The 22,316-nt window shown below is 44.7% G+C and overlaps 1 protein-coding gene across 8 annotated transcripts in view; it reads left to right on the top strand.

Moving 5' to 3' along the window:
• The window catches only part of SPIN1 (spindlin 1), a 252,334-nt gene extending 236,801 nt beyond the window's left edge, over positions 1-15,533 (top strand). For all 8 annotated transcript variants that reach the window (XM_078675657.1, XM_078675653.1, XM_078675655.1 and 5 more), the window contains one exon: positions 12,161-15,533. In XM_078675657.1, coding sequence (XP_078531783.1) covers positions 12,161-12,360 — 200 coding nt within the window. In that variant the 3' untranslated portion in view covers positions 12,361-15,533. The remainder of the gene's footprint in view (positions 1-12,160) is intronic.
• The last annotated feature ends 6,783 nt before the right edge of the window (positions 15,534-22,316 follow it).

The raw sequence follows: 22,316 nt of genomic DNA, 5'->3' as shown, positions 1-22,316 counted from the left end.
GGCGCAGAGATAAACACGCTCGCTGCCACAGCGCACCCCAACTTAGCGAGAGTCAACAGCATGCAGGTGCTGATTCAGAGATTCAGGCCACAACAATCACTCCCAGCACAGGTGTTCATGCAGCTAATCGACATGATGGCCTCCTGCATCTTTATAGTCCCTCACGCGAGGCTACACATGCGTCCGCTTCAGGAATGCTTAGCACGCCAGTGGAACCAGGCTCAAGGACAGCTAAAAGACCTAGTGTTGGTGACCGATCGTGGATACAACTCTCTGCATTGGTGGAACACACAAAACCTTTGCAGGGGACGACCGTTCCAAGAGCCTGTACCACAAATAGTGCTAACAACGGACGCATCTCTCCAGGGCTGGGGGGCGCATGTCCTCCATTATACAGTGCAGGGACTATGGACACCGCAACAGCAGAAAATGCACATCAACCTACTGGAACTGATGGCAATCTTCATGGCAATGAAGGCATACAAGTTGCATCTCTGCAACAAGGTTGTGCTGATCCGTACGGACAACATGACTGCGATGTATCACATCCAGAAGCAGGGGGGGGGGGACACACACTCTCCACAATTGTCACACCTAGCACAGTGCATGTGGAAGTGGGCCATTCAAAGGAACATGTTCCTCATGGCAAAACACCTCCCAGGCAGGGACAACCAGATGGCAGACCTGCGCAGCAGACACAGCCATCAAATGCACGAGTGGGAGATACACCCCTCGGTGCTCCAACCATACTTCCAGCGGTGGGGTCATCCGGAGATAGACCTATTCGCCACACAAGAAAACGCAAAATGCCGCACCTTCGCCGCCAGGTTCCCACACCCGCAGTCTCAGGGCAATGCGATATGGATGAACTGATCGAACAGATTTGCGTACGCCTTTCCTCCGGCTTCACTCATACCGCTAGTGGCACGCAAACTGAGACAACACTCCATGACGCTCATCCTGGTTGCTCCAACGTGGGCGAGGCAGGCGTGGTACACCACGTTCCTAGAGCGTTCCGTGGTTCCCCACGAGCGCCTCCAACTCACACCCAGTCTCCTCACTCAGAGCCATGGCGACATTCAGCACCCAGATCCGCAGCAGTTGAGCCTTGCAATATGGCACCTGAAGTCATAGTTTAGCTACTTAAACCTGCCCCCTGACTGCATGGACATCATAAAGGAGGCTAGGCGTCCTACCACAAGGGCCTGCTACGCGGCCAAATGGAAGCGTTTTGTGATCTATTGCTCCAATAATAACATAAATCCGCTTGATGCTTCCACGCAGAACATCATAGGTTACTTGCTGCACCTATACAAGTGTAATCTAGCGTATAGTTCCATCAGGATACATTTAGCGGCAATGGCAGCTTATCTTCAAAATAGGCAGCACCTATCCCTTTTCAGAGTGCCAGCCATTAAAGCTTTTATGGAAGGCCTAAAAGGGTCATTCCTCCAAGACACCCACCTGGAACCTCAACATAGTCCTCACCAGGCTCATGGGCCCACCATTTGAGCCTCTTCACTCTTGTGAGATACAATTTCTCACGTGGAAAGTGGCTTTTCTGGTGGCAATCACGTCGCTAAGACGAGTTAGCGAACTGCAAGCGCTCACTATTCAGGAGCCTTTCATACAAATACATGCTAATAGGATTGTGCTCCGCACCAACCCTAAATTCATGCCCAAGGTAGTGTCACAGTTCCACATCAACCAAACTATTGAACTACCTGTTTTCTTCCCAAATCCTGATTCAGTGGCAGATAGAGCACTGCACACACTGGATGTCAAGAGGGCTCTCTTGTATTACATAGACAGGACTAAAGATTTCAGGAAGACTAAACAACTGTTCGTTGCCTACTCTCCACAGCACAAGGGCAACCCAATTTCAAAATCAGGCATAGCCAGGTGGATTGTTAAATGCATCCAAATCTGTTATCAAAAGGCTAAACGCACGTTAACAGTTCCCCCCCAAATCACATTCCACACGCAAATTGGGGGCATCCATGGCTTTCCTAGGTAACATCCCTCTAGAGGACATATGTAGAGCAGCCACATGGACCACCATACACACATTCACCAAACACTACTGCGTGGATGTACACTCAAAACAGCAAGCTGCTGTAGGTCAGGCTGTTCTCAGAACTCTTTTTCAGACTGCTGCAGCTGGCACGGGCAACCGCCGCTAAGGAGGGTACTACTATTTATTCTATGCATAGATATAAATTCAGCAGCCCACATGCCTCAAACGGAATATGCTACTTACCAGTATGCATCTGTTCTTGGCATGTAGGGCTGCCTGCCCTCCTCCCCGGTGCCTGTCGCAGCTGTAGCATTCAAAATTAACATAATTAATCTCATGCATGGTCATCAATTACTATATCACACTCCATCTCTGCCACAATGGCGAAAAACAATCTGAGCATGGAGGGGATGCCCATGCGCACTGTAGTCCAGGGAGGAGCCACCTATCTCGTGATACTTCGAAGACTCTTCCAGGACAACAATGTGCAATCATCCGGACCCAACACTAGGCGGCGATCTATGCATAGATATAAATGTCACACAGGGAGGGTTAAACCCAGTGAAGTCAAGGGACCTGGGTAAATATGAGATACAAGGGAAAAGGGTCCCAGACAAAGAACAAGTGATTACAATTTTATGCACTTATTACAAAGAGACAAATTATTAAATGCAACAAGATTTATTTCAAAATTGCATTATTACCTTTCATTGGTTGGATTTCATCAACAATATTTGACATGAACATTGTTTTTGAAGCCATGATGAATACCTGTCACGAATGATTCTGACTATTCCCCTAATCCTACTTTATCCCTGACACTTTCCCTCACTTCACCCCCCTTCCTTGTTGTGTATGTGGGCACATATACATAAAGTTTGTTGAAATATTGTTGATGAAATCCAACCAATGAAAGGTAATAATGCAATTTTGAAATAAATCTTGTTGCATTTAATAATTTGTCTCTTTGTAATAAGTGCATAAAATTGTAATCCCTTGTTCTTTGTCTGGGACCCTTTTCCCTTGTACTAGATATAAATGTCAGCAGCCCTACATGCCAAGAACAGATGCATACTGGTAAGTAGCATATTCCTTACAGTTATTGTGTTGAGTTTTAACGGGGATCACCCAAATAAAACTACCCGACCTGGGTTATCAAAGCATTACGTTAGAGAAAAGGGTCGAGGTAGTTTGAGTATTAAAGAAATGTAACAAAAAATCCACCACAATAGAATTGCTTGTTGGGTTCATCAAAAGTATACATTTAATGAGTGACACATTCGTCAGAAGTTTTAGGTTGAAAACATAAATGAGAAATCATGTGTTTACTCCACATTGGTCATTGGTGTATGCACACATTAAATGCTTTTGTACTCAAAACATTTTGGCTTTTTTCTTGTGTTATAATATACAGTGCTCACAGTGAAGTGAAGGGAAAGTTTGGTAGGAGGAATGGGGGTGATTGGATGGGTGAGGGAAAAGGGTAAAGGTGTTGTGACAGGCACAATAGCAAGTATTTACAATAAAACCTTTACAGTCTTAGAAAGATTCACAAATTCTCCTTGTTATCATAGCACATAGGACATGTATAATTCATTGATTTAAATCCCAAGTGTTTGATGACCTGTAGAAGTCTACGTTTCGACCCCATGGATATTAAGGGCTGGTATGTCCTCATGTTGGGATCTTCATCAGGACAGAAGGTGTTGAGGAGCACTTGAAGGAAGCTCTATGATTGGGCCCTCCTTGGGTGGCAGCGAAGCCGCTCTGCAAAATCCTAGGTTCGTGGGTACTGGATCCCACGATGCGGAATATACAACGAACGGGTGTATGAGTCACCGCGAACTGGAGTTGCAAATCTCCCTTGTTAAGCCAAAATGTTTTGAGTACAAAAGCATTTAATGTGTGCATACACCAATGACCAATGTGGAGTAAACACATGATTTCTCATTAATTTTTTCAACCTAAAACTTCTGACGAATGTGTTATTCATTAAATGTATACTTTTGAGTAATTACAGTTAGAAAAACTTTATTTAATCTTTCCATACAAACCGAACTTAAACTCTGCATTGTAAAGTTATACTTATACTTTACATTTATAACTTACGCAACACCTTCAAATTATTATAACTCCCCTCCATACTTATTGTAGCCAACTTAGTAGCCACTCTGTATTAACTTTACCTTGAGCTTTCTTTGTACACTGCTTATACTCTTTCATATTACATCACTTACACCATATGAAATCATAGCATTTACAAAAATGCGTCACATAACAAATTGCATTGTTTGTGCGTACACCGTGCATAGTAGAGTGGCGAGCTATAGTTAATGCAGTGGGTCTTCTGAGTTACATACACTGTGTATCGAGGAGCATGAGTTATGAAAGTTTGAAGATGTTAAATAAATTATAAATTTATGGTATAAGTATAACTTTACAATTTGTAATTTTAGTCTAGTGTACTTTTGGTTTGTATGGAAAGAATAAAGTTATAGTAATTTAAAAGTAACGCGTAAATTATAACTATAAGGTAAAACTATAACTTATTTCTGATGTCTGTGTTTTGTTTGGTTTGGTAGAAAGAATAGAGTTTCCCCAACTATACCTACAGCTTAATCTTTTGTTTTGCCATTGAAATATGTGTGTTTGTGTATCTGTGTGTGTCACACACACACACACACACCCCACCCCCCACTGCAGGGAGCAGCGTTTTCTTTGCTGCTTCCTGCAGGCTAGAGCTATGTTGGCTCACTTGCGGAAGGGGGCAGGCTTTCCACATAGCCACCCACCATGGTGTGGTGAGTGCCCTGGGCACCCATCCTTTGTTGGCCGGGCCACGGGAGATAGTGTCACGAGGGCTGAAATCGACCAGGGTAGGAGGGCTGTGTACACCCTCTTAATTTTAAAAGGTGCTGGCCCCCGGTGGATAGGGTACCACGGGTTGAAAATGGCCTTGGTGTGGTGTGTGCCCCTCCTATCCCGATAGATATAGTGATGGGTCCCTGGTTTCAAACACTTCACAGAGAGGTAGGCCATGTACCCCCCCCCCCCCCCCCCCCAAGGGGGATCCGCAGGTTGGCTGCCTCTAGGGGGTGAGGCTGGCTGCATGTGGGGGGTTTAGCCTCAGGGGCAGGCTGCATGCTGTGCGTGGCGTGGCATTGACTGCACACGGGGGTTGGCTACGGCAATTGGATTAACGTATGGTAATTAAATATTACTTTATGTAAAAATAAATTCTAGAAATTCACTTTAAACAAAGGTTACAGGAAAGTTCTAGTTGGGTTCACATTTTACACACACAAAACACCATAGAAATTCAGCAGTTATAGGTAGAAGTAACTTATATAACTATAATTCATGCCCTAAGGTGATTATAACTCGCGCCCTCACCATGCACTGCTAATTACCCAACATATTACGTCACTCAAGACATTTTCTATTGGCATCATTGATAATATCACTGCAACATTTGCAGTGAATTTATTGATGAGAGAACTGTACATGGTGGGAGTGCGAGCTATAGTTACCTTAGGGCATGAGTTATAGTTACTTGAGCTAGCCATAACAGCAACATTTCTATGGTTTTGTATGTGTAAAATCTGAAACGAACTAGAACATTCCTGCAGCCTTTCTTTTTTTAGTGCATATATAATATATATAGCATAGATTATTTACGTAATTGATTTAATTATAAAATATTCAATCAATGTAGTAATAAATGTTACTTTTTTAATTCAAAACAGGTCATCACATTTTTTAACTAAATAATTATGCACTATTTTTATATTTGTTAGCATTGATTTATAATTATATATATTTGTAGCTATTTTAAGTAATATAATTTCCTATGGGGTTGAATTTTAAGTCCGTGCCTCAATTATTTTGTATGGGAGGGTGTAGCAGTACCAGCAATTGGTTGTATGTAGTGCTGGACTTAGTTACTACTCCACAGAGCGAAGGCTAAACACACTGCATTGAGAACTCTTATGTAGTCTATGCACATCATATGATGTACAGCTACACAGGCTGCCATGGGAAAAGGTTACACAGTCAATTGCAGTCTGTAGTGCTGCAGATTCACATGCACCTTACCTGGAAGCGAGCACATGTGAACTTTCTTTTCTTTATATATACTTGCCCCAGATTGTTTCTGTCCAGGACACAAACACCAGGCTTCACTTCTAGACACACACAAAGACACACACACACTTTCACTCTTTCTCTCCATCTCTTTCCCACACTCTTACCCGATTGGGAAAAATAGATTCTGGAGTGAAGTCTGTATTGGTGCATTCTTGTCTTCAGCGGTGATGCCACAAGTCACTTTAAAACATGACTCCGTGTGCTGTGAACTGCCAGATGATGAGCAGGTGTGCGAGATAAGCGTGGTGCTGGTCTTGATGGCTTTGTAAATGGTGCAGTTGGTTTTGAAGATTGTGCAGGCCAGCAAGGAGAGCCAGTGGACTTTCATGAGTATACGAGTAATATGATCATATTTATTAATGCTGTGGATTAGTGTAGGGTGCGTTTGAAGGTTACCAATATGGAGTCTGAGATGCCATGGAGTAGGGAGTTACACCATCTAAATGAGAGTATGAGGGCTTGAACAGCAGTTCTGAAACTGCTACCTGGATTAAATAATTTCACTGTCTTTAGTAGCTGGTGCCAGGTGGTCTTTAGTGTTTTTGCAGTGTGTTCCTTGAGAGTGAGGTTGGTGTCTGGCGAGTCCAAGTGACTAGGCATTCAGTGAAAGTTGGGGTTCGAATCTGTTAAAGTTCATGTCATTGAGACCGGTTTTATTGTTGCTTGTTCATTGTTCTTGGCAACAAACAGGAATTCTGTCTTGGTTGGGTTGAGCTTCAGCTAGGCGCTCAACCGCCAGGTCCAGATGGTGTACAGGCTGTGTTTGGTGAGTTGTGTGTCTGAAGCAGAGGTAGAGATGTGTAGCATCAGCATATAGGCCTTAAGCTTGTGGGCCTCTGGCTCGCAACCATTACTACTTAAACAGTTGGTGTGCTACTGCCATTCTTCTGTCATTCAAGCTGCCAGCTGCCCTTCAATAATCCACAGACACCAATCAACGAAGGCACAACAACAATCTAGGTACTATTACCCCATTCTGCTCTGTCCAAGGCAGCAAGGGCTAACAATCTGAACATAGCATACTCTTTGTACCAGAGTCCCAGCATCTATCAATGCACCACATACTTACCCAAATCTTTAGCCTGCGCTAGCTGGCAATTGCAGTTTTGAGTAGGAAGGCTCAGCTCTCCACAGTGCAGACCTTCACAAAATGGAACTTCTGTCTTCATCAGTTTGAATGCGGTAGGGAGGACGGTGGCAGTGTCTCCCCGACCCGCTGACGCTGAGTACTGTATGCTGCTGAAAGAGCATTTTTAATGTGATGACAGTAACTGTTTAATGCGATTTTAAAGAGCGCCGTATTTTATTATTTCACTGAATTTACCTTGTCTGCACTGAAGAGCGGGGGCGCTTAGGCGCATTGTGAAATTAAATTCTTGCACAGCCTGGGCTCGATCTCACGACCTGCCCGCCCCGGTCCGACTCGGCAACCAGTGCCGTTGAGCGGAGGGCAGGTCAGGCAGAGCCAGGTCACTTCCGCCCACATCGAGCGGTTAGCGCTCTAGCTGCAGCACGCAGAGGGGTATTTAGGCAGCGAGGAGCAGGCGGCGAACCACGGTAGGGAGGACGGTGGCAGTGTCTCCCCGACCCGCTGACGCTGAGTACTGTATGCTGCTGAATAGAGCATTTTAAATGTGATGACAGTAACGGTTTAATGCGATTTTAAAGAGCGCCGTATTTTATTATTTCACTGAATTTACCTTGTCTGCACTGAAGAGCGGGGGCGCTTAGGCGCATTGTGAAATTAAATTCTTGCACAGCCTGGGCTCGATCTCACGACCTGCCCGCCCCGATCCGACTCGGCAACCAGTGCCGTTGAGCGGAGGGCGGGTCAGGCAGAGCCAGGTCACTTCCGCCCACATCGAGCGGTTAGCGCTCTAGCTGCAGCACGCAGAGGGGTATTTAGCCCCCTCGTCGCAGTGAATGCGCAGCGGTCGCGCGCAGCGAAGCGCCTGAGACGCGCCAGAGAGAAGCCCGTCTGTGCCCGTCCGTGCCCAGACGGGACCAGGGGCCATGGCAGTAACATCTAATGGACCTAAGGTACCCAGGCTGACCTACTCTTCACAGGCTCTGATGCGTCTAAGAAACAATCTGCTCACACAATGTGAGGAAAAGCATCAGTGCTCATTGGAAGGGCCGTTTTCGTGCAGGATATGTCAACACCAATTTTTAATAGTAAGAAATGCATGCCCTCTACAACACATTAAACACAAACCTACTGTACTAATCCAGGGTGGGAAGAACCTGTTATGTAACATAAGGTCTTTAGCAAAGCGTTATATTGAGGTCTGGGATCTCATTTCCACACATAAAGCCGATCTGTGTTTCCTTACTGAGACATGGCTCAAACCCCATACCCTCCCGGCCATCACACTTGGTATCCCGGAAGGCTATAAAATCATTAGAATGGACAGACCCAAGAAAGCCGGTGGGGGAATAGCAATTGTTTACAAAGACAATATCTCTGTCTCGGTGCTAGACCAATGATGTAGTCCGGCCTTTGAAATGATGGTTTTTAAGATTGGTCTGTCAGCCAAACACAGTAGAAAGGGAGCTTTGATCTATCGCCCTCCAGGCCCCATAAAAGGTGCTTCTAAACAGTTCGTGGAAGCACTTGCCCCTCATGTTTGCCTAGATAAAGATTTTTTGTTGGTTGGTGATTTTAATATTCACTGTGAGATAGAAAATAATAGTGAGGCCCAATCCTTCCTGACTGATTTATCTTTAATAGGATTGAAACAGCGCTATAGTGGACCTACGCATGTGGCAGGTCACACTTTGGACTTGATTCTCTCTAATTTTTCTGGTATTGAATGCTCCATACCTAAACAGTGTAATTGGACAGATCATTTTGTGCTTGAGTTTTCGATGCCGGAGATGGTTACATGTTCAAATCTCCCTGTACAAATTCCGCTTAAACGAAGACAATGGCATAAATTAACTGATGAACATTTTAATAAAGCATATGTTTCTCCTTTTACCCTGGCTACTGATGATGTTAATACTGCACTTTCAAATCTGGACACAGCCATTAATATGGCGGTGCAGCAGATTGCCCCGTTAAAAACATTTAAAAAGTGTCTGGCTAGAAAACAGGAGGTCTGGTTTTCGGAAGAACTGCGAAACTTTAAGCGCATAGCTAGGAAAGCCGAAAAGAGATGGAGAAAATCGCACTTAGAGGAAGACAAAATCAATCATCTGAAGGCTACAAACATCTATCATAAAGCCATTCGGTCTGCACGTAAGAACTATGTTACCTCGCAATTAGAGGCAGCAGGCAATAATTCGAAAGTACTCTTCCAGATTGTAAACACTTTTAAAACCTGTGGCGTGCGAAAGTGCAGAGATGGCATCCCAACATCTCTGTGACAACATCTCGAGTTTCTTTACAAAAAAAATTGATGATATCTATGATAAGATAGAGGCACTTATCCTAGCTAGAACTAGCCAGGATGATCATGTACTGGTGCAAACTGTGTCCAATTCCAACACCTTCGATAACTTTCCTGAGATCTCCCTGTTAGAGGTTGAGAAGTTGCTTAATAGCATAAAAAGTGGGAGCCCGTCTGATTTAAATACCAGCCAGGCTAATGGGACCATTAGGGAGAACACTTGGTCCTGACATTCAGAGCCTGGTGAATCTCTCATTAACAACAGGAAGTGTTCCACGGGACTGGAAAAAGGCCTTAGTCAGACCGATTAGAAAGAACACCTCCTCCCCCTGGACCAACTTGTCTAACCTTAAGCCGATTTCCCTGCTACCTTTCCTGGGGAAAATCATCGAAAAGCATACAAATAAACATCTGTCCAACTTCCTGGAACAATCTGGAAGCCTTGATCCCTCACAGTCCGGTTTTAGGCCAAAATATAGTACCGAAACGGCCTTGCTGTCGATAACGGACGATCTCCGCATGTACCAGGACAGTGGTTATTCAGTTGTCCTGGTGCTGCTGGATTTATCGGCAGCGTTCGATACCATCTCACACAACATCTTGATCGAACGACTGACTGTGAAGGGAATCGGCGGTAGGGCACTGGGATGGATAAAGAGCTTTCTCCCCGACCGCACCCAATGTGTCACCATGGGTGAGTTTAAGTCGGAAGAGGTAAAGATCACCAAGGGGGTCCCTCAGGGATCTTGTTTGTGCCCGACTCTTTTTAACGCCTATGTGGCCCCCTTGGCAGATATAACCAGAGCCTTTGGTTTCTGTCCAGTGTCCTACGCTGACGATACTCCGCTGCTTTTCCCCTTCAAACAACTAACACCGGAGGTTATACAATCTTTCTCCGAGGGGATGACTGCAGTATCTCGCTGGATGTCTGCCAACTTTCTTCAATGTAACGTTGGTAAGACCGAGATGATGCTTTTTGGTGAAGCCAAGGTCCTATGGTCCCCTGATTGGTGGCCTCTGGACTTAGGCCCAATTCCTGAACCCAAGCTAATAATCAAGAACCTGGGAGTATGGCTGGAACCGGAGTTAACCATGAAACAACATAGTAACAGCATTGTGGGATCCTGTTTTCATATGATAGGTCTCCTTCGTAGGATTTTCCCTTTCCTTCCCAGACTCCTTTAGAAGAACTTTGGTTCAGGCTTTAGTAATCAGCCGTCTTGATTATTGTAATGGTCTTCTGGCAGGTGCAAATGAAGAGGTACTGGATCGTTTACCAGTGGTGCAGAACACAGCAGCCAGGCTTGTTCTTAATGCCCCCCCAAGATCGCAATCTAAACCCCTGTTGAATAAACTTCACTGGCTGTCCATACGTCAACGAGTGAAGTTTAAGACCTGCTGTATTATACATAAAGGTCTACATGACCTTGGACCGGACTATTTGGCCAAAATATTTATACCATATGTCCCTACCCGCTCCCTTAGGTCCAGTGAACAGCAGCTACTGAGTGTACCCAAGATCAGTAGAACCAGATTGGGCGGTAAGGCCCTGTCTGTGGTGGGTCCTACGTTGTGGAATGTGCTTCCTCTACTACTGAGGCAATGTCCGGACCATTTCCTTTTTAGGAAACAATTGAAAACTTTTCTGTTCGGCCAAAATTAGCTGAAGCAAGTTTTCTGTCTCCGAACTAAGTATTTGTCAGAGGGCTTTTATTTGTAATTTCAATGCTACTGTTTTTTAAGTTTACTTGCCGGCTGTCTCAAGCGCGGAGATACTTCTGCGGAAGTTTATTCCTAGCGCTATACAAACTTGCAAATAAATAAATAAAAATAAAATAAATGCACTGAGCTGCAGTGAAGGTCACATTAATGCACTACTGAGGGAGATTTGCATTTTTGTTTGTTTCTTTTTTTAATACGTATGGTTTTATTGCATTTTAACACCATGCATCACCACATTATATGCTACAGTGGAGATTGCTTCTTTTTCCAGTTCACACCCAGCACCACATCTTGGCCTCGTGCAGGCAAGCTCAGGCCCCGCAAAGCAGCTCCCTGCGGATCTCATGTCAATCTGGATTGCATTCGACAGCAAGGGAGCAAGCCCTTCCAGCCTTACTGTTAACAGCCTGACTTGGCCTTGGGAATCATCCCCCATTGGTAGGATTGATTGAAATATGTGTCCCTCGTCTGCAGCTTGGTGCCCACAGCCCCTGTAGGCCCGCACAAGACTTTCGGTCTTAGCATCCCTGGGGCAAGGATTATCTGATGCGGTATATTCGGGCATGGAAAATTCCTGATCCTTGTATTAAAAACACAAGGCGTCTCAGAATGACCCAATAAGGAATCCCACTGGGACACCACTCCTGGGCCATTAGTAGCTTGTGCATTTATCATATCCTATAAAATCCAAGAATTTGCATAGGAATTGTAAAGGATGTCCAAAGGTATGTGGGTAGTACCAAAGACATTTTGAACAAAGTATGTGATAAAATATATAGTGTGTGTTTTTTTACAGGTGATTGCGCAGATATATTGTAAACACGTTTTGTGATCTTGTACCTTTCGCAAAACAAATAATGCTCAACCTTTTTTTCTTGAACAGATGACTCTCCTCCAGCAGAGCGGGAACCGGGTGAAGTTGTAGACAGCTTGGTTGGCAAGCAAGTGGAGTATGCCAAAGAGGATGGCTCAAAAAGGACTGGCATGGTCATTCATCAAGTTGAAGCCAAACCTTCTGTCTATTTCATCAAGTTTGATGATGATTTCCATATTTACGTCTACGATTTGGTGAAAACATCCTAGATGTGACACATGAACTGCTGCCAAATTTGTGGAACTATGACAAGTGGAAAAAGATTTGTAGACACAAGAAAGAGACTTGACTGCTTTCCAGTTTAATGAAAGCATAAATGTCCCTGCGAACCCACAATCTCTGCCTGCAAATTCTGTACAATTCTGTCACAGTACAAGTCATTTTGTGTTACGGAATGCCTTTGACTGAAAGAAGACTGAAGCAGGCATCTGGGAGGAGGAGAAAGTCCAAGTGCAAAGAACAGCTGTGAAACACTAACTGTGCAACATAAACGAAGAAAAAAAACGGAGCAAGCAGTAGAGTCCTAAAAGCCTGACTATATTTCATGTTTTTGTCTGTTGCATTCTTGCCCCCATTATATGAAATTGTACTATCTAAGCCTCCTTCATGCCAGGTTTCATTTGCTGGTGATAATAGTTCATGGAGGCTTCACGCCTTTGTTCAGCAGTGGGTAATCGGGTCCTGGTAGGATTCAGCTGTGGAGACGAGAAAGGTTTTGTGCTCTTGAATTTGTGCTCTGGCGTGCTCACAATTAAACATCTCCTGAAGCATTAACACATTAAGTTACTCATCCATATTGCTTCTTTGAAACCATGAATTACGAAAGTGATTCACGTGTCCAATTTCTCGCGTCTTGTGGTCGATACACTGCACGGGTGCGTTATTACCGCTACCCATCTTCCTTTGTTGTCTAAAATCGCATAAACTATCCAGATGTTTGTGCGTGTGCAGTGAGTAAGTGCAAGATGCGTCACAGGTAGCTCCAGTTGCGTCTGAAAAGTCCCTTCAACATATCAATTTAGATGAAGAGTCACTCTATTGATTTGAATGCAGGTATATGTCCATACAGCTAAACTGCAATCTAAAATAACGTGTTTTTCTTTGTTGTGTACTGGCGACCCTGGTGGGGTATTCTGCAAATGCGAATCAATACTATGGAGCTTTGCCTGCCAGTGGAAGATTGTGTCATGAATGTGAGGTGATTTGATGCCCGGATATCTGGAAGATTGTGGATGTAAATAATACCAAGCACGGGAAGCAGAATGTATATAATAGCAGGCCATACGACCAGAACGTCTTCACAGTTTCAATGTTGAAGAGTAGTTATCAAGGGAGTTGTCAGATTAACTCAGTATGTCCGTATGAAGTCTACGTAAAAGGTCAGTTGAATGACAAAATTGTTATGTCACTCTGTTACTGCTTCACAGGTTTATTGGCACCTTTCACACGTTCTTTGGAAGCTGTACCATAATGCTGAGCAAAAGAGGGCTTTGATATCAAGTAATGCAAACTATTTAAATAAACGGTGAGCTATTAGGCTGTCGTTTTGATGCAGAGATGTTTGAGGCCACCTTGTCTTCTGGTGGTTTTCTGAAAGCTGAAGACTTTGTGGTTTTAATCCCTTTCAACCTTTTTTGCCTGGTTCATATTTTGGCCTTAAGGCTTGTGCCTCATTTTGCTGTTGAATTGTAACTAATACTCACCATATGCATACAGTACCTTAATTGTGTGCCCATTGCTATTGTTGCCGTTTGTCTAGAATTTCATCGCGACTAACTAGTGGCAGGCTAGTGTCTTTCATTTAATGGTTTCTCAATGCAGTCTTCATCGCAGTAAGTACCCGAATCGTTATTGTTACTTGTGTTTTGAACAAAGTAAGCAGATTTGCAACAGTGTTTTTCTCATCCTGCAGATCTGTATAGTGTACCAATTGACTCTTTGAGAGTCCTGCATGTAAATCTCAAACTGAGCCTGGCTCCATGAGCCCACATCAACAATTATGGCACACGAATGAGTGGGTGCACTGTACAGACGATATGTTCTTGATACAATACAGTGAATGTGGGTTACTCTGAGGGAACAACCTTACTTACGTTTTCTTTTCTCAAGGCACCCAACAAAACTGTTCACTATCAATGCACGTCCATTATGTATCATTCTTTTGAGTCAATTAAGCAGCGTGCACAGCATTGTGATGCCGCCATGCATACATCTTCCTCTGCAGCTCCAATGGGAGAAACCTGCTGGCTTGGCCCTGCAAGACTAGCCACAGCATGCCCAAAGTGCCCCAAGACAGTTTTTATTTTTTTATTTGTAAAGCAAACGTATACGTTTTCTAAGTTTAAACTTCTTCATACTAAACGTCCCTACATTTTGGGCTTTTTGTTTAGGCTCATATTTCAGATTTGCATGCAGTTTGTGTTACCCTTGAAACTAAATGTTGTTTCTCTATTTTAGAGGGTCAACATCGGCTTTCCAAAATTATCATGGGACTTGTGATTGCACAAGCTACAGATCGATTTGTAATATGTATGGCCTTTCTCATTTACCTGCTGTAGTATTGATGTACTTTGTGCGTGTGTATGTGTGAAGTCAGGCTGCCATGTAAAACCTTAAAACACAAGAAAGAATCTTAAATGCAGACCATCCTTTTTTGCATGCTTAAAGTATAGACCGTTCAGTGTATCAAAGTAAAGTTGCATGTTAGCCGTTTATTTTGTAACTCTGCTTATTGTGCTGTTCCAGTGGATGTTATTAGGTTTACATGCACTGGTGAGGTGAGCATAGTGCCAACGGACGGTAATATTCCAGTTGTATGTCCACATACAGCATTTTAAGGGACCATGTGCTTTAAAGAAAAAAGAATAAAGCCTCGCATCTCACACTTCGAATAAAATGTTTGTTTCTTGTTTTGAGTGCCAAACCCTTTAAAGATTTGCTTTGCAATCTGGTTGCCCCCTGTTAGCTATGAAATGCACTATATGCTCCTAGAGCATTGTCTTCAATCAAGTGAATTCACAAATTATGTCAAAACACAAACCGTTGTAATTTCAAAACCATTACCATGTTATCTACATGGTAGTTTGTGGTTCCTTACAAATGCTGTGCTTTTTTTGTATTTACATCATTGGTGCAATCTGGATGGATCTTGGTATGCGTAGAGTTAATAAACCTTCGTGTTCACGTTCTAAAATTAGGCAGTTGACCATCTTTAGCATTTGGTTTCCTTTTTATTATTTGAGCTATGTAGACCGTTATCTGTTCTCTGCATTTAGAAGTATAAACAATTTCATTCAATCTGTTAATTATGTAAGTAATTTTTATAATTATGATGTAACTCTATCCCTAAAACATTTAAAATAAACCCTTTATGTGCAATGTATGCCGTTAAGGTTTGTTCGCGTGAATATAACGTGAAGCAGAGTTGTTTCACTTATATCATCATCAGTAATAATTCTTCTGCAGTGGGGATTCTTAGATTATTGTGTTTGTTTGAACAGTTGCTGCCGTGTGAAGTAAGACTCATGGAATTTTCAGTTGCCGTTCTTTATGATCTAAATCGCAAACTTTACTTAATGAAGTAATGATTGCTAAAGAATTAAGCTATGCCCCCGATATGCCACAAATCCACCATATTCGTCTTTTTTCAATACACGGCCATCTGAGAGTCTCTGAACACTAAACCTGAAACTTCCAACAAATGTTTTTTTTTGTATTCTCTTTTAGCTCTTCGTGTTTTTGTGACACTAAGGAAATGCATTGCAGCATGTCTTCCGTTTGTAATTTCAAACTCTGCCCTTAACCTTGCCATGTAGATGTGGGTTAGGAAAATTGTTTGTTGGTTTTGTTAGGAAATGACTTTATTTCTGAAGCCCCAATATATTCAGAATCCGATACATTTATCTGCCATCAGGTCCACATTTAAGATCCAGCGTTCTTGTGGAACATAAAGAAAGCATCAAGAGTTTTCAATCAGCTGCATAAGAAAGCTGCACCTGGGAATTGGCATTAAATGGTATAGAAACAAATGAAATATTGCTGGTTCCCAAAGAGTAGCCCCTGCATTACCTAAGTGTAAACTATTGGGTTAGCTGTTGAGGGGTGAATGTACCCACCTCAAGTATTAATTAAAATCCTGGTGGGGTGAACCACTAAAGCCACTAAATAAACTTGAGCTCACCACCTTGTAGCTATGGCATTGAGTATATAGAATTTAAGCTGTACTAAATCAGGATTATGGTCGAAATGCATGACAATGAAATTCCCAAAACGAGTTAAAAACAGAGTAAAATTTAATAAATACAATTACACCAAAATGACAAAAAGGAAATTAGGAGAAGTGGAGGCACAAAGTGCCAATGATAGTCAATGGTTGCCGGAGGATAGAATCTAGGCGCAATTTCCAGCTGACTGTGATGGAGTACAAGTTGGATATAGTAACTAGGTTTGTCCTGGCCAAAGATTTTACTTTGTGATTTTAGCCCTTAAAATCCAGTTTTAGGCACTTTGAACCCCTCACAAATTCAGAGACAGAAGTCTGGTAGAACAGTGCTGAGCTTTCCGCAACTAAACTGTGGATACCCACAAATTGTTTTGGCATTCTGGTTCCCTCCTTTGATGTGTGACCTCAACATCATATGGAAAAAACCCAGGAGTGTTGTGAAGCTGGATCCGACACTAATGTCAACAAGAGGCCTATTGTGATGGAGGCTGGTTTGGCTGGATTACAAAAGTGTGCAGGCCTGGTTGTTAGCTACATCTGGTTGTGATATGCAAGTCCTCTGCAAAGTTAATCAAGTCCTTGGGCATAGCTCATAGTCCATACTATCAAGAGCATAACACCACCTCTCCACACACAAGGCCTGTTGTCCCTGTCCTAAGAGCAAGTTCACAACTCATTCATGTCCATTAAAATGCTAATTCCTGGCTGTCAGAAGGGCGAGAGTAAAATGCAAATGTGATCTGAGCCCTTAGAACCAGTTTCTGGTTTTGCACGGAGTCCAGTGCAGACTTTGAACCTGGCTTCAACACGTGTGTTGCTACCTTCCTTTTCAACCCTGCTGCTGAAGGTGCCATAAGAGGTTCCGGTGCCCAATCGTACGTATGATCCTGAACCACCTTTGTCTTGACCCGAACGAGAGTGCTGTGTCCCCACTGCTGCGGCAATAAATGATGGACGGAATGCTGAATGAATCAATCATTCATCCCCCAATCAAGAGATCTGGGTTTAATCTATCGTTCTTTTGCTTCCTACGCCCCCCTGTTTGGACCCAGCCATATACAACTAATACTTGACCCTGACCCTCATGGGAGAAATCCAGCCTGAACTACCAAGCCAGGGCCTCCCTAGACCGTAAACCAGCATCCAGGGACCAGTTGAAGGAAGTGACCAGTTGAAGGAAGTGACCCGTTGGGGCCACCCGGGTCACCAATGACCACCTCTCACCCTTCCATACCAACTGAAGAGTCGGTCAGACAGTAGAGAATACAAACCAATAACTGTTTATGCACTCGGAGTAGAGCCCCATCTGTACAGTCACTAGGAGTGCTACAGAGAGAAATTACATCAACAAGAGATACATTATGTACATTTCATAGCCGGGCAGAGAGTCGCCCACAGTGGAGTTTTCCAGGCAGATGCAGCTGAACAGTAAAATACAAAAAAAGGTTTCAACTCTCGTATCTTACACAAACTAACATAGTCCAAGGTTTTCCATCTTGGGCCTACCACCAGGAAAGTGGAAAAGGGCCTCTAGCTAGAGAGAAAGGTGTGTGCTAATATGAACAGTGTATTCATTACTGAAACAAAACCTAGCCCTTAAGAAACAAAAGTCAAGGGAGGGCATTTCTCAGAATTGGATGAGATCAGTTTCCAACAGCCTAAACTGGCGTCTGACAAGAAAATGGTGCGGCGAATGCTAACTTACATGGGGCACTGTTTAAGCATAAACAGTTTCTATTCTAACACTCTCCTTTGAGCATAAGCTAAAACATTTCCAACTGCAACAAAGGAAAACAGAACGACAAACAATGATAATGGATCACAGTAATAGACAGTCATGAGCACTCCATACCATCAGCATCGGACAGTGAAACAGCTAGGAGGGATGAATTTTTAAATATTCCCTCATCGATATTCATCAGATCCTCAACATCCTTTTGAAGCATTATGGCAGCATTTGTATCATGAATTGATATCTTCTTTGTAGGTGTGAGGATACTGGTACAATAAGAACAACAAAAGTGAAGACTGCACAAGAACACAGCAAAGTACTAATACCACAACAAGATAAATCGCCTTTTCTAGAATCCAGCCCCAACTACCGAAAAGAGACTAGCTCCAATTCCCACTGTCCATTCCTTTGATATTTTCGAGAATATCTAGAATGTGCTTGGTAATATTCTTTCCCATATTCTTGATCCCAACCACACACTGATCACCAACTACCGTGCATACACCACCACTCTTAGCTAGAATAAAGTCTACTGCATACCTTGTGTGTTCTGAATATATCCGCATACTCTCTGAGGGGTGATGTCGCGCAAAGCTGCTACTGTAGTATTAGATCAAATTTGCAGCTTACATCCAAAATATTCTCTAGCCTTTTCACCTCTTGCCATGGCAGTACCACCAAATGTAAATGTGGAAGAAAGGATGTATCCAAAAGTGATCCCACTACTATAATTGTTGACCTCTATATCGGTCACTCCCTCAAATAATTCTTTTATCTTGAAGAGACAATTAGTTATAGATTCCTTACCTTGTGAATTACCCCCAGGTGTCAGACTGGATCTGGAGAATTTTTCATCAGCATGACCCTTGCGCGTCAAAAGGTGGCGTCGGTCGGCTCTGTGTTCGTCGTCGTCGCCGTCATGGTTGCCGGGATGATGTTGCGGCAGCTACTTAGACGCCGCCCTTGCGTGCTGATGTCCATGCTTTATTTTTCTGCTCCAGCCAGCGCAGATCCACTTTTGACTGTGCGGCCAGGGGCCAGGGGCCGTTGTGGGTCTGGCGGCCAGCGAGCGGGACAGTCAACCACCATCCCCTCTGCAGAAGCCTCCAAACCCTCCTAGTGTGACCTTTCAGGGCCACCAAATCCCTAGTGGGTGGCAGGAATCGCCATCACCTCCCCTACTGGCGCACCATCACTTCGGACAGGTGGGTTTTGCAAATAGTCCAAAAGGACTACTCCCTCCCCTTCGAGATTACCCCCCAGCCATGCCACCTCAGTACCATCGCATGTCAGAGGATCATCTGGCCCTTCTCCAACAGGAAATTATGTCTCTCTTACCCATGGGAGCCATCGAGCGAGCTCCTGACCCAGAAGTAGGTTGTTTTTGGTATTCCCACTACTTTCTGATACCCAAGAAAGACAAAGGCCTGCGTCTTGTCTTGGATCCCAGTAACATCCCTGCTTCCTCCGGAAAGAAAAGTTAAAAATGTTGACGCTAGCTCAGGTCCTTGCTGCCTTCGACCTTGGAGACTGAATGGTAGCATTGGACTTACACAACGCCTATTTTCACATCCCCGTCCTGCCGGCCCACCTGCGCTAATTGCAGTTCACGGTAGGCCATGAGCACTTTCAGTTTATGGTGCTCCCCTTTGGCCTTACCAGCGCCCCTCAGCGGTTCACAAAGGTGATGGCGTTGGTCGCAGCTCATCTGCGCAGATCAGGGGTTCCAGTTTTCCCCTATGTCGTCGATGGGCTGTTAAAGGCGGGCTCGCCCCAGGCTGTCGTCTCCCACCTCCAGACTACGGCAGACCTCCTGCATTCCCTGGGGTTTTCTATCAATGTGCCGAAGTCACACCGGACTCCCTCTCAGAAGCTCCTCAGAATCTATCCCGGGTTTCGGTCAGGATGACCCTGCGGCTACTGGGCCTCATAGCCTCCTGCAACCTGCTGGTGGATCATGCCAGATGACATATGCAAGCTCTGCAGTGGGAACTGAAGTTCAAGTGGGCACATCATCAGGGGAACCTTCCGATTGCGTCCAGATCTCTGAGCGCATCGTACGCCAATTGCAATTGTGGCTAACGAACCTTCCCCAACCAGAGAGTGGTGACAGATACATCGCTTCTGGGATGGAGTGGCCACATGGGGAAGTGGGGATCAGAGGCCTCTGGTCTCCAGCGGAGTCCGGCCTCCACATCAACCTTCTGGGGCTTCGGGCGATTCATCTTGCACTCAAAGCATTCCTTCCCTCTGTCTGGGAAGAGTAGTGCAGGTGTTCACAGGCAACACCACCGCCAGGTGGTGCTGCAACAAACAGGGCGGGGTGGGGTTGTGGACCCTATGTCAAGAGGCTCTCCGTCTCTGGACATGGCTGGAACATCAGGTCATATCCCTGGTGGTTCAACACCTGGCAGGGTCTCTGAACGCCAATACGGACGAACTCAGCAGCAGTTGCATGATGGATCACAAATGACGTCTTCACTCTGAGGTGGCGCAAGGTCTCTTTCAGCAGTGGGGAGATACTTTGTTAGATCTATTCGCCACCGACTAGAACGTGCAATTTCAGCAGGTCTGTGCGTTGGAATTGCCAAGGCGGCACACACTAGGCGAGGCTATTTGTCGCAAGTGGAATTGCGGTCTTCTATACGCCTTTCCGCCTATACCACTTCTGCCCAGGGTGCTGAGAAGATTAAACGCGACCTGGCGCAAGTCATCTTGGTGCCTCTGGATTGGGCAAGAAGAGCTTAGTATCCCGAGCTATTACACATGGTCATGGATCCTCCGATCCGACTGCCTCGTCAGGAGGATCTTCTGTCGCAGCAGCAGGGGACGGTGCTCCACCCGAACCTGTCCTTTCTCCACCTCCTTGCATTGAGATTGAGCGGCGACAGTTGACAGCCTTCGATCTTCCTCTCGAAGTCTATGATGTTTTCTTGGCAGCCAGGTGTCCCTCCACTAAGATGGTATACTCCTGCTGATAGAATACATTTGTGGCATGGTGCACAGCAAAGGCTGTTTATCCCCTTCCTGCCCCTCTTTCTGAGGTTCTCTTGTTCTTCCTTTCTTTGGCCCAGCAGGGCTCTGCTCTGGGCCCTCGAAAGGGCTACCTCTCTGCCATTTCAGCCTTCCTTAGGCTTCCTGATCATCCTTCTCATCTTTTTCCTCCTGTTCCCTTCGTAATTCCCCAGTGGGACTTGAACTTAGTTCTAACTTATCTTATGTGTGCTCCCTTTGAACCGCCACATAACTGTCCTTTTAGGCTTCTGACCTTAAAGACTGCTCTTCTGGTTGCCATCACCTCTTCGCGCAGTGTGATTGAGCTCCATGCTTTTTCTTCAAAACCTCCTTCTCTGGCTGTTCATCCGGACAAGGTTGTCCTTCAAACCTGTCCATCCTTTCTTCCCAAAGTGGTTGCCTCTTTCCACATTGGTCAAACCATCACTTTGCCCACCTTCTGTCCGCCTCTGCATCCTTCTAAGGAGGAAGAGAGGCTCCACTATCTGGATCCAAAGCATACGCTTTCCCTTTACTTGGATCGCACAAAACAATTACGGATGGATGACCAGCTCTTTGTTGGCTACGTGGGTGCTAAAAAAGGTTGGGCCGTACACAAACTGATACAAAAGGGGATGATGGACGTAGCGTTTGAGCAAATCAAACACTCACCCCCAGTCAAATGATCTGGGTTTAATCCATCACCATTCTTTAGCTCACTCCGCCACCCCAGTTCAGACATGGCCATATGCAAATCAGTCTGACCTTGTACCTCATGGGAACAGTCCAGCCCGAACTGCCAAGCCATATCTTCCCTGGACCGGAAACAAGCATCCTGGGACCGGTTTCAGATTCATAATCCTCATCAGCCAGGCTATCTTGAATCCAGTGGCAAAGTGAGCAAGGGAATCACGTCTGAGCATACCCTGCCACACTTAGGGCGAACAAAGCAATACAAAAGGGGATGATGGACGGAGCGTTTGAGCAAATCAAACACTCACCCCCAGTCAAATGATCTGGGTTTAATCCATCACCATTCTTTAGCTCACTCCGCCACCCCAGTTCAGACATGGCCATATGCAAATCATTCTGACCCTGTGCCTCATGTGACTGGGTGTGAGTGTTTGATTGGTTCAGATGCTCCGTCCATCACCACCCCCTTTTGTACCGCTTTGGCCGCCATAAGTGTGGCAGGGTATGCTCAGATGTGAGTCCCT

The sequence above is a fragment of the Lissotriton helveticus genome, chromosome 2_1, assembly GCF_964261635.1.
Source record: "Lissotriton helveticus chromosome 2_1, aLisHel1.1, whole genome shotgun sequence".
In the NCBI taxonomy this organism is placed as follows: domain Eukaryota; kingdom Metazoa; phylum Chordata; class Amphibia; order Caudata; family Salamandridae; genus Lissotriton; species Lissotriton helveticus.
Note: the sequence above shows the minus strand (reverse complement) of the source record. Positions and strands in the feature narration are given on the sequence as shown.